The 13,000-nt window shown below is 42.7% G+C and overlaps 1 protein-coding gene across 3 annotated transcripts in view; it reads left to right on the top strand.

Moving 5' to 3' along the window:
- Positions 1-13,000, top strand: part of cacnb2a (calcium channel, voltage-dependent, beta 2a) — an 84,886-nt gene that overhangs the window by 5,227 nt on the left and 66,659 nt on the right. The window contains exon 1 of one of the 3 annotated variants that reach the window (XM_051066654.1): positions 5,485-5,760. The exons of the other annotated variants lie outside the window; for them this stretch is intronic. Within the exon in view, the coding sequence (XP_050922611.1) occupies positions 5,713-5,760 (48 nt within the window). The 5' untranslated portion in view covers positions 5,485-5,712. Of the gene's footprint in view, positions 1-5,484; positions 5,761-13,000 lie in introns of those variants that run through there. 3 annotated transcript variants of the gene reach the window in all.

The following is a 13,000-nucleotide window of genomic DNA, read 5'->3' as shown; positions in this document are numbered from 1 at the left end:
TTTAAGGATAATGAGGACAGTGCTCTGTAGTTTTATTATTGTCAACAAATCAAAGCAAAACCAAAAGTTTGTCTCTAAATACCCAGCCTGTTCATTTCTACTGTCCATATAAATCTTTAAAAATGGGTCACGAATAGATACTTTAATTTTGTAGACCAGCTTGGCACTGTACTGTTTAGCAAACGTCACTCAAACACGAGAAAATACTGCATTTATTGACGACTGTTTTCATCTGTGAATGCACATTTAGTGTTTTTGTGTTTTACAGCAGCAAGTTTATGTGGGACTGACTGAAAATGAATCACATGGCCCCTCTATTTTATAACGAAGGAACCCAGTTCAACAGTGTGGCTCACTGATGTGTTTTTGATAGTTTTCAGACACCAGTGGGGCTGTGAACATCAGGTTTTGGCCACACAGACGATACTTGGCTTTTCATGGAATTCACTGACAATAAGAAAAAAACAATGAAAAACATAAGCCTCAGTTTTTGAACCTTGGCAGCTGCATTTTTGGCCCTGGCTTTACATTTGTAGATCATTCTGTAGCAAAAGGGACCAAAAACAAATGCGGAATAGGAACAGGCAGGTAATAAAATGACTGAATCTGTGCGGTATGAAAGCACCTGCTACAAAAATATTTAGGGGCTCGGGGGACGATAACTTGAGCTGACTTGTGCTGTATTGGAAACAAGATACTTTAACAATAAGGACCAGAATTACAGTAGTTCAAACTGTGATTTGCATAACTCACAGAGCATTATGTCATAATTAACCTCCTGCTGCTTACCGCGCTCGTTACATTTATGTAAATGGTTGCACCAGGGCTTCCCACTTCCCCTCTGTATCACCCGCCTCCTTCTGTCTCTTTCACCTCTATCTCTATATAACAGAGTCTCTTGATGTCTCCCACTGCAGCAGCTTTTCCATGGTACGTTGTTGCAGTTGGACCCTCTGTCTGCTCTGTCTGTACATTCAGGCTGGAGAAAAGGGTTTGGTGATGAAAGGCTGTCTTGACAGGGTGTGGTGAAGGCAGGAAACCCCTTCACTGCCTCCCTGATTGTGGGCATTTTTCCTTTTCATCATCCTCCAGATTATTTTTTCTGTACTTAATGGAGAGAAGGAGGTGACGTAAAGACCTCATAACTGACTCTGGTAACTATCTGATCTGGCAGAATTTTAATGCAGCATTTACCAGTGACATACAGTACTGTAGAGGTTTTGGTATGAAGTAGCTGCCACTGGAAATCTTGGAGAGGTGAAGTGTAACATTAAACCCTGCAGACCTATGTCTGAACTTTACGCAACACATGTCATAGTTTTCCAGCAGTAGTTATTTCTGGAGAGACATATGTAGTTTCTGGCAGCAAACCACAATAATGACGCCTCGGGTTAAATACTGTACTGATGTAAAAATGTGGACTCAAGAAAGACAGCTGCAAACCTCTACTATTGCTCTGTCAGCTATTCTCTGTGGCACTAGGCTGCCATCTAGGTGGCAAAAATAAATGAATGCAGGTACTTAAAGTACCACTAAAAAGGCAACAAAATCAGGCTGAAATGCCTGTATTTGGTCTCACAGTATTGTTTGTGACCATGATGAAGTATCTGCAACTTCCAGCCTTTGTCCCTGACATTTGATAATGAAGCCACTCATGGGGGCATTTATTTGACAAGCAAATCAAAGAAGAGTAAAAACCACATTCAGTATACAGGGCAAATTAAAGGTTTTTTGTAAAAGGCGCTTCAGCAGAGCCAGCCTTGCATTTACAGTGGCCTGATTCCAAGTTTCTTCAGCCTCCACACCCTCCCCCACCCCGCTGTGTTACAGCCAAAGCCTTAATTAATTTGGCACAGGTGTTGATGCACTACCCCCCTAGTGGACAAGGTCATTGCTTTCTGGCCACTATTAGAGGTGATCAAAGTCTTCCATTTGAATAATGTCCATAAAAAATACTATGTCACACATCATGTTAGGTTATGCATGAAGGATACAGCATGTTAACATTGCACTTGTCCTTTTTACACTGCTGATTTGAAGAGAAGTGCTGCTGATCACACTTTTTTTAGTGATTATCACTCATATTTTATTAGAGACTGGAGTTTGTAAGCCATGCATGCCATGACTTAAATGACTTAATGACTTAAATGATTCATCAAGTAACTGACTAATTGTTTCAGCTCTTTTTAAATGTGTAGGCCTTTTCCATAAACAGCACACCACGTCATAAACTTGTGTACTGTGCAACTATACCTGCTGTTTTTTTGTTTTAATCATAAGATGGATTCATTTAATTAACTCCTCCTCATGCCTTGAAAGCTTGCTCTTGTCTTCAGGTGTCTGCTGCCTCTGTGATTGATGGAGATCTTACGGGTAGTGATGGAGACCTGGGGGAGAATAGATAGTCTTTCTCTGCTGTGTTATTTGCATGGTCACAGTTGGTTTCTGTCTACCAGTCTGTAATGCTATAGTGTGCATGCTTACACTTAGGACAGCAAGAACGAATGTGGTTTTTTTAAATAAATAACGTCAGGTGTAGCTCGGAAGGTGCATCCAGAAAGAAATACAATGAACCCAAATTAAACAGGCAGTATTTTAGTCTACAGACATGTGCCCCTGCAGTGTTATTCATGGCATCAGCAGCAGCTGAGTGATGATTACTTCTCAAAGGTGGACAGGCTTTGACAGATTAACTGATAGATAGGATTTCCCTCTCACTGTAAGGTGCACAGCTCCCTGTTCCTAATGATGCCTCTCCATCACAGCAGACACATGTCAGCCTGTGAAATATTGGTAGTAAACTAAGAAGTTTCAACGCTGATGAAAGACAGTAGCAGGTTTATGTTGGGCTGAGTGTCTGTCAGAGCCGAGCAGGAGATATATAGATACTGATACTATCACTGATGAGCACAAAGCTTCACAACAAGATACACACCATCTGCTCAGGGTCGCTTGTGTCCAGAAGTGCTGTGTGTATTCACCAAAACATCGCTATAACCTGTAGACCTTACACTTAATGGTGCAGAAGATGGGAGAGATTAAAAGCGACCCACCAAAAAAGAAAATTACTTTACATAGTATATTACAGTTTAAAACAAATATTCATGCCCTTCATCTTTGATTGATTTTACACTAACAGTGCTGCACAACATTGCAGTATTGGTAGACCAGGGTTCAGTGGCATTTACAAATAGGCAACCTTTCAAATTCCTTATAAAATGTTTTTAGGTTTGTCTTTCAAAACCAACCAGCTCTGGCTCTGTCCAGTAAGAGAATCCACCTTTCAGCATCTCTAAAGCTCACGTTATATCTTCCTTGTTTAATCTGTACAAAAACCCAGAGTTTTTAGAAATGCTTGTTGGCAGATTATTATTTTTGAACACGCCCAAACTAGCTATTTCCTGCTATTTCTAATCTTTGTGCTAATCTTTGACAGAATACATATTTACTAAATGAATCCATTTTACTAACTTGAAAACAGTTGCAGCTACCAAACCCCAAATCTAATTGTAACTAATTTTAGTCACCTCTCTTACAATGCTTTCTTAATCAAACCCTGTGGATTACAAAGTCTAGTGTGATATGTAGTAATACTAGATTATTTATGTATGATTATTACTTAATTTCCCTGGAGGGAGTCATCCCAAGGGATCAATAAAGTCTGTCTAAGTCTATTTCCACAAGCGATACGCGCTTGGAGAATACAATGAGTATCAATTCTGATTTGTAGAGACTGAAAGTTGAGTTTGTCTTTATCTCCACACAGCTCTGTCTGACAGCAAAAATCATGTTGTCATTTTCCTGGTGACAAAACTGCAATCTCTGTGTGGCTCCTCGGACAGAGCGCCAACACTGATAGAGTGTGTTTTGCTGCAGATGAGACAAGCTGCTCTTTTCTTTATGAAACAAGATTTAGGCTCTTCAGCATCAGAGTCAGGCTGCAATAAAAGAGGGTGACAATATGTGGTATGGTGGAAAATGGACCACGGCTAAGTGCTTACAATGTAGACCAGATATAAATGAAAAACAATGGCGAATACAGTCTTTGATATCAACTTTGTGCCTCATAAATAGGAGCAGAATGTTACTGCAGTATGTGGCAGTAATATCCAACCATATGTGAATAATGCATGTGCTAATATTACCAAATGTTTCTCCAAATTGTACCTTCCAGTCAAATTATGCAAATGTTATTAAATTAGGCTTCATGTTGGAAACAATCCAGCTGAACTGATGTAGCTTGGTTTGATTGAAATCTGTGATGTGTGTTTATTGCTCTGCATCTTTATGAACTCCTAACATTAATCCCTAATGTAATAACGTCATCGTTCATACATGTTTGAAATTGTTTAATTAATTGCAAGTGTTGCAAGAAAACCATTTCAAAGCCAAAGGGCATTGTTAACTCATTGTAATTCAGCGCTCAACTGCCCTTGTTGGCAGATGAAATGCAAAAACACGCCCACAGACATGCTGTGTGTATGAATATTACCTCTGCAACTCTCCACCACATGTGCATCTGTCATTGAGCACTGAGACATGGAGAGAATATGCGCATTTCTGGCTGACACAGCAGTTCCCGCCGCAGCGGTGAGGCTGCATCTCAGTCTGGACTCAATCACCTGAAAACAGCGGGGGAAGGCTGAGAGCGGTGAAGAGGTGTGTGACGGGGAGGAAGAGACAAACAATCACGGCAGCCCCCTGCGATCACACTCTGGCATGACCGGACTGTGTGAGCGACTTCCCTCTGCACCACAGGCAGAGTTGTACTGCTGCTCCACTCTCTGCACGAGACACACACACTCTGTGTGACATGACAGCACAGTGCAGTCTCTTCTCTTCAGCAACCAGTAGCTGTCTCAGCCTCTGTCCTAACCACTCACACAGAGAGAAAGTACGAAGGTTAATGCAATGCAAATGAGGAGTGAATCACGGCACGGCAAGAAATAAAGGAAAAGAGAGAGGAAGGAGTAAAATCTGAGAGAAAAGAGGGAGGCACAAAGTCATGAAGAAAGTCAGAGTGTGTGTATCAAGCTTTTAAAGCAGACTGAACCTTGGATTAAAGGAGAGAGAAGAGGTGGGGAGTATAGAGGCGGTGCCTTCCATTAGGAAGCAAGGGACAGCGGTCAATAAAGGACACTCAGAGCTCCACCTCCTCCCCACGCTGAGAAGGAACTTGTGATGATGAGTGCGTCTAAATCCACCAGCAGCTGAACCAGTGTGCCAGCCTGCAACTGTACGTCTCTGCCACAACACAGCAGCACTGCAGAGGATTTGGCAGCCCGGAGGATCAGTCGGAGTGGTTACAGTTACAGATTTTGGGTTGGGGTAAACAGCCAGCTCAGACCTGCACCTTGCTGTCAGCTTGTGGACACTCTGTTGCAACAGTCTGGAGATGGGTAGAAGATGAGGAGGAGGAGGGGATATCAGAATCTGACTTTTTAAATTCTGAGAGTTTCTGAGTCCCCGGGTTGGGTGGACTGAAGTAGGGGGCTGGTGGGAGGGAGGGAAACGCCAGTCCTCTGCTCTCTCCGCTCACTCGTCCCAATCGAGGGGTCTCCTGTGTCCTCGTCCTCACCTCTGCGTTTTTCTGGTGGTCCACACCGCCTGTGGGCCAAGTGTGCAGGCATGGACCGAGGCTGAGCGGATGCTGCTGCCTGACAGGGAGTCTGTGAGACGGCCGTGCCGCTCCTCCCCGCCCTGGTCCCCTTCATGCCGTGCTGTGGGCTGGGCCATCGCCGGAGAGCACAGCTTCCATATGTGAGTTTGCTGATTTATCATGGGGGTCAGAGGACAAGAGGTTGTGTGTGTGTGAGAGAGATTAGGAGAAGCTGATGAAGCCAACAGCCGCCAGCATGTGTAGGACTAATGTGCTTAATGTGCTTGATGATGATTGTTTCATGATGGGTTATGCTGTATGAATTATTCAGAGCTGATTTCTGCAGGTGTTTGCAAAACTTAACTGGAAATATAATGTTGCTTCAAAGCACTAGACTCAACATCGTGGACACCTGCCAGTGTTGATCACTGTTCCCTGTTAGATCACTACCATGAACCAGTCCTTAGTGCTGCAGGATTTAGCTGAAATATTTCACTTGCACTGGTCTGACATTTTCCTGCAGAGCTCTGTTCTCACCATGCATGAAGACACAATAAATCTTTTATTTCATATTTATTCCAGGGTTTGGACACAGAGCTGAGGTTGTAATGTTTTTGAACACTGTGGGCTCACACTGCAGGCACACGCTCGGTTGACAGCTTGGCTTTATTGGGCTTTGCTGGTTTATTTCATGTCTCCTTTTGTGCTAGTGCCTGTCAGAAGCTGTGCATCATTAGAATAAGTCGGCTGTGGGTGTTTAGTTTAATGAAATGCAGTGAAAGGGAAATGTGGTTGTTTATCTGCTAACAGGTATGAATCCTGAGGTGGCAAATTTGATGATGTGTGCATTTTTTTCTCCATATTGTCCTTTACGTTCTCAGTTCTGTCATTCAGCTGGTTGGTTTCTATAGACTCTCTTGTGAATAGCTGAATTGTAGAGTGATTTTCTGCTGTCAAGACTCACGATTGTTCTCCAGTAGAGCAATGCAAAAATGAAGGCTGTTTTTTTTCCCTCGTCCACACAGTCCTCCAGTACTGCAGATAAAGATGATCCTCTTTAATTGAGTTTTGCCACTAGATGGCCACGTAGCACTTTTACTCTCACTCACACACAAACACACATACACTCACATAAATGCATAAACACACCATTTCCATGCAGAGAGAAAATGCTTTAACAGCCTCAAGGCTCAGAAATAAAGTTTTCATGAGGTGTAATTTTTTTATTTCGCTCTCTGAAGTGAGTTATGAAGTCATCCCAAGATCCCAGAGAGAAGCTCGTTGGTCGCTTGGACAAAATGTTCTGAGCTCAGTGAGCCACAGCAGCCCGAGATTGACTATAAGCAATATGTCAGTATGGAAAGGTCTGTCTATGTAATAGTGTGAGGGCATCCTCATCTTGTGTGACATTATTACTGTCTTAATACTGTTCAAATTTTAATGGCAAATTTGCAGTCACTGCTGTGCAGAGTTCCTGTGTACTGCAGCTCAAGTTGAAACAGTTAGTGAGCTGTTAATGTAGGATTAATCTGCAACTTTTCTAATAGTCAGTTAATCATTTTTCAGTCATTTTTCAAGCAAATTATGTCAAATATTTGCTGATTCCAGCTTCTCAGTTATTAGGATTTGTTGCTTGGTTATATCTGATGTGATAGTAAACTGAAAATCTTTGTTGTGCAGACAGAACAAGATGTTTGAAAGAGATATTTTGGACTTCAGGGAATTGTCTGGCATTTTATAAACAATAAGTAAAGAATGAATAGTGAAATGAATCAGCATATTTAAGCTCTAAATGCAGCCTTGATTTCCATCATGATATGTTGTTGTGTCATGCCAAATAAAGTGTTTGGATCTTCCAAAAGCTGTAGACTATTAAGCTGGTTCCCTTACGAAACAAAAACAGAAGCTACATTGGCTCAGTGAACATCAGTCGACCTGAAGGTTAGGTTAACCCTGTGCCACCTGCATAAGTGCTCTCACACAGACCAGAACAAATGATGCATTAAGGCAGCTCTCTTCATTTTGGATCAAGTCAAACACTTCCAGATTTATCACCATGAAATTAACCTTTGTGGAAATACACAAGTTGTGATATTCAACTTCAACACATGGTGGGCAACTGAAATAATGCATTAGATTAGTAGTAACTGAACCCATAAAACCCATAAAAAGGAATGAGAAAAGAAAGCTTGAGAAGTTAAAATGCTGCCAGCTCTCTTACCTTGGCACACCTGGCCAGTCGTAGCGGGAAGCTAGTGTGCTTGTCTGTTTCAGGAACTAACTACTGATGTCAGGATGGTGTGGGATGAGGATTTCAGATGCTAATTGACCATCTGAACCTTGATTAAATCAAACTGACACCTTTGTATATTTATATATATTTTCTTTGTCACCGACCACCTGGTAAAGACATCATGATTACTCCTTAACTGCCAGCTTTAGGAGTTAATTAAGATCACCTAAAAGCCCCATTAAAGAACTGCCAGGCACTCACTGGATTATGTAATACTGAGGGCTGCAAGTAATACACCAGTTGTGTCCTCCAAAATCAGCCAAAAGAAGGCTGCTCTTCTTTGGAGAAGCCTTTGAAATGGGACCAAGACTTGTGAGCCCATTATGACGTATTCTGTCTAGAAATGTGGACTTCGAAGTATCCAGCCTCTGAACTGGGACAAAAACTTTATCCCAGATATTGTAGAGAAGGAAAAATTGCTAGTGGTCCGGCACAGACTACTGTAGTTTGGTTACACAATCTGGTTTTGTGTGACACGCGCTGCAGTAGGCTGGATCAACACTGACTGTACAACTGAGTAAGCTTTAATTTAACTGATGAGTGGATTAGTGTAGAACCAGCTGTTGATACTCCACACCGGACTGTCTAAGCCCCATGTGTAAGGTGTTTGCATGAAAACAAACCATTCAGTGAGAAGGGAGTATCACTGGCAACATGTGTTTGTGTTTAATGAGCATGCACATGTTGAAATTAGTATAATGAGTACAGTTAAAACCAGAGCTCTTGGCTGGCAGAGGACAGTCCAGTATCTTTACCCGGTACTGACCTTGAGAGGACCCCAGCTGCCGTGACACGCCACTCTTTCTATGACACTCCTCTCACATGTTTCCAATATGGAGCACCAAACCGCCGTTTTACGTCTGAAATGGGGCGGAACACAATTCCGCTCAGGATGGAATGTGGAGCACGGAGACCCGGCCGGATGGGACTCCGTCTGACAGACTGAGTAGCCAGTCCCAGACACTCCTCACGGAAACTCAGCTAATTGAAGACAGCAGGCCCCACTCCATTCCCCCCTTTGTTTTCTAGGCTTTCCTGCTTGCCATGATGGAGCAGCAGCAGCAGCCAGGACTGTCTGTGAGCTCAGAGAAGTCAGTTAAGTAACATGTCAGAGAGCCAATGAAATACACAGAGATTTTATTAAAGGTTTTTACAGTATAAAAGTACTGGTAGGTATTCCTCTTTGAGGAATGTGGCAATGTAGACAGTGCAAGACTCTACAGTTTCTATAATCAGTGATATTTTGCAGGAGGCTTCTAATTATGTGGTTTTATGATCTGCTAATTTTCAGTGACATTTAAAGCATTTAGCCCCACACATTCCCTGAATATCCAAGTATATTTTTTGCTGCAGTAAATCAAGTTTACAGTCATGCTAGCAGCTCTATGAGGCTGCAGTTGAAGTGCCGCTTTGAGCTAGCTTTGTAAAAAGGTGTAATGTTTTCCATTTTCGCCATCTTAGTTGTAGTAGTGTGTTATAGAAAATGCAGTTGACACTGGTGGAAGTGTCAGGGGATCATCAAAGTTATTGCAGTAATTTCATGGCAATGCATTCAACAGTTATTAAGACATCTTAACCACAGATGTTAACCTCATGGTGGTGCTACAGGAAAAGTCAAGAGATCACTGATACCAGTAGGATTCATCCTTTTGGGACAATGAATATTTGTACCAATTATTATACCAATCCATTCAGGAGAAGTTGAGATATTTCCTGTGGTGCTGAAGTAACCGCATAAAGAATGACAAATGGCAACTATTGGAGTATCACACAGAAGACAGTAATTTTCCCAGAAAATACTGAGCTTTGTGTGCGAGTGGTGAGCTCATCTCCCATGACAAAAGTGTGACCTGGAATTCTCAGTTTTCCAGGCTTTGGGATGTACGCCCAGGGAGGAGTGTCGGGCCAGCTCAGAGCAGACTGGAGCAGGGTTTCCTTGGCAGCATTCATGCGTTCTTTCACATTTCCAGAGAATATGGAAATGTCCGGAAACCAAGCAGCTAATTGGCCACAGAGGCCCTTAGGAATGTCTTGGATTTAGGTGGATTTTTACTGCTTTTACATAATCTATCACCTCACTGTGAGACTGGAAAGTGTGATATATATCTGTGGAGGGCTATGTAGAGTATAGCTCCACTCCAGCCTGGAAACACTGATGTCAGTGACACTGTGTGCACTGACCCTGATTCAGTTACAACTGGGCTGCCACAGTCTGAGTTTTAAAACTCTCACTCGTCTGGAAATGGTGACGTCATGGGGAGAAAGATGCAGCTCACCCCCTACAAAATATACAGTATTTATGTGGAGTGTGATGGATGAGGGTGTTTCATTATGTAATGTCACACCATGATAAATCACTGTATCACTATGGGTTGGCTTTCTGCTTATTTGCCTGTTTGAAAATGCCTTATTGAGATGCATACCACATAACTGCACGGCTCTCCTCTCTCCCCCCTTATATCCTGTTTGTATATACTATCAGCTGTCCAGTAAAGCCAAAATGCAAAGAAGGAAAAAAAACTTTATTGAATTGATGTAGTCTTCTGTGGTTACTGCTCTTAAGGAATTCTTAAAATGAGAAAGGAGAAAAATAAATAATTAAATGATGAAACTGAATTGAAAGGATGACACTCCAAGTAAGGAGGAATGTCTTGTACGCTGTATATTGACTGAATGTTCCTCTAAGATTTTCCAAAACTTGAGTTTACTCGTATTTATTATAAGATAAATGTGCAGCTGCTGTATAGACAATGTCAATAAATATATGTTGTGAAATATCTTTAAGAGTCCGCCAATTTACAACCTGCTGCCTGAGATCCACATGAAGTCATTTGCTCCCTCGGATGAATGTTAATTTTAGCTTCATCTCTCTCCTCCAGCACGTCAGTCATTGGCTGCTTCTCTGCTATCAGTGGAAAGCAGCTGCTTTGAGGACTAGAGTGCCGTCATTCGTTTTTGTGAGGCTCATTGTTTCTGGTAGAATCTATTCAGTAATTCCATTTATTATCATTGTTACGTTATACTACAACACTTGGCTTTAGAAAGATATTTGTCTGTAGTGTCCTCTGCTGTTGGTGAAGCTGTGGTTATTCATTTGCTGGATATGAGACATAAGTTTTAGTTTAAGGCTCACTTTAGCTCAATTTGATACCACAACTTCTCATGCATAGTTTCACTTACCCTCATCTTTGTTTTCTGCGGACTGACTACACTCTGTGTCACTTCATTCCCATAACAACCTACAGAAGGTATAAAATCTCCAGAAAAATGGACAATCATGTTGTCATTAGGGAGATGAAGGAGCTGTGTGCTCAGCTCACACCCATTAAACTGGCACCTCAGATATCCAGGGCACCCAGGCCAAACCGAGCATCACTTAAAACAGGAGCAGATGTTCTTTGAGGCCAATTAACAGCAGAGAGATGCAGACAACCTTGTGCACCAGAGGGGGGCTGCCAGCCCATATGGATACTAGAGACAATTAATTAGAGCAACAGACGTTAAAAATGGATCAGGAGCTGTATGAAGTTTTGGTTTAAAACCTGAACTCCTGGACCTGCACATTGGGTTGTAATTGTTGGCGTCACTGATTGAAATGGGTTATACACATTTATCTAATCAGACCGCACAAGACATCTCTTTCCTGCAAACTGTCGGTCTAAAGAACTTGCTCTATTGGTCTGGTTGTTAATATGCAATCTGTTGTCTTTTCTGCTGCTTATCAAGAGATCTGCAGCTGCTCTGAGGCTCAATTCCACTTTAGTGCAGCCACTTAAATCAGCAAGGATCGCTTCAGAACTCTTCAGTGATCTTTTTAAGAGTAATCCGGATTGACTTGGGCAAACAGACACTGAGAAGTGTGGAGCTGAGGGAGAGGAGTTGTTGGTGTCAGAGAATGAACGATAAGACAAAATGAGTTAGGCTGCAGAAGCTGAACGAGAGGGGAGAAGGTCAGCACAACATTTAGAGGATAAATTGTTGCCAGAGAGTAGATTTAATTTTGGGTCAGAGAGCAAAGCCACCGCTGATTGACAAAAGATGAAAAAGAGAGAGAGTTTTATTTTCACGGAGCGTCGCCTTACTCTGTCTGTCACCATACTCGTCTCTTAGCAAAGAGGTGCCATGACAACAGGTACCAGCCGGGCAAGAAGACGTACCCCAGAGAGAGATGGAGGGAGGGGAGAGTAGAGGAAAAAGAATGAGATTAAGTATGTGTAGAGGAAGTGATCAGAGATAAAACAGAATCAGGGTGTAATGAGTGGAGGAGGCACCTTCAGTAGATGAAGATAAGGTGACGTACTTTAAGTTTTCCTCTGCTGCTCCCTGTTTTTTTTTTTCTTTTCTTTCCTGGAAGTGTCAGTGACCTGCCAGTCAGAGGAGAGCCCTGTCCTCTCCTCCAGAGACTCAGCATATTCATCCTAATGCTTCTATAAGCTCACCCTCGGGAGCCGGCCACAAAGATCTGCTCCGCGATTGGGCACGCGCTGTGGCTCAGCAGGGCGGGGTTAAACCTGCTGGGATGTTTCATATTCATACTCGGCGTGAATACATAATCAGTCCATCAGGTCAGTGTGTGTTGTCAGGAGGAAGAGACTCAGAGTTTGGTGGATAACTTTTGCATGATCTTGGCGCTTTTGCAACGTGAAGGAGCCTGAAAACTCTGCCATCGTCTCTCCTCTGTGTTGGAGCGGTGGTCTGATCCTCCTGACAGATGCTGGATTCAGTCAGAGCAGGCAATTTGGGCTTGCAGGTTTGCAGGGCAGACGATGACCTATGGCTGAGTGTGACGTGCCCCCGGCCATCACCCCTGATCCCACTCAGACCTGCCCACGCAACAGGCTGTGGGGCTGAAACCTGCTGAGGAGGGGGGCTCCTCTCACCACGTTCCCGGCCTGCGCTTGTTGCCATGATCAAACAAACCAAGAATAAAAATGTCTCATGGGTAAGTGAGGTGTGTTGGTGGAGTGTGAGTTTTCTCCTCTACTCTTGAACTACTTACTGCTGCATGTGTGTTTTTTACTTTCTGTTCTGGGCTCTCTTCAAAAAAACAACCGGACCCTAGTGATGCCATGGAACATTTTTGCATCACTATTGATAAGATTTTCTAG

Source organism: Lates calcarifer, linkage group LG24 (assembly GCF_001640805.2).
Source record: "Lates calcarifer isolate ASB-BC8 linkage group LG24, TLL_Latcal_v3, whole genome shotgun sequence".
Lineage (NCBI taxonomy): Eukaryota > Metazoa > Chordata > Actinopteri > Centropomidae > Lates > Lates calcarifer.
This window is presented reverse-complemented; position numbering and strand designations above follow the sequence as displayed.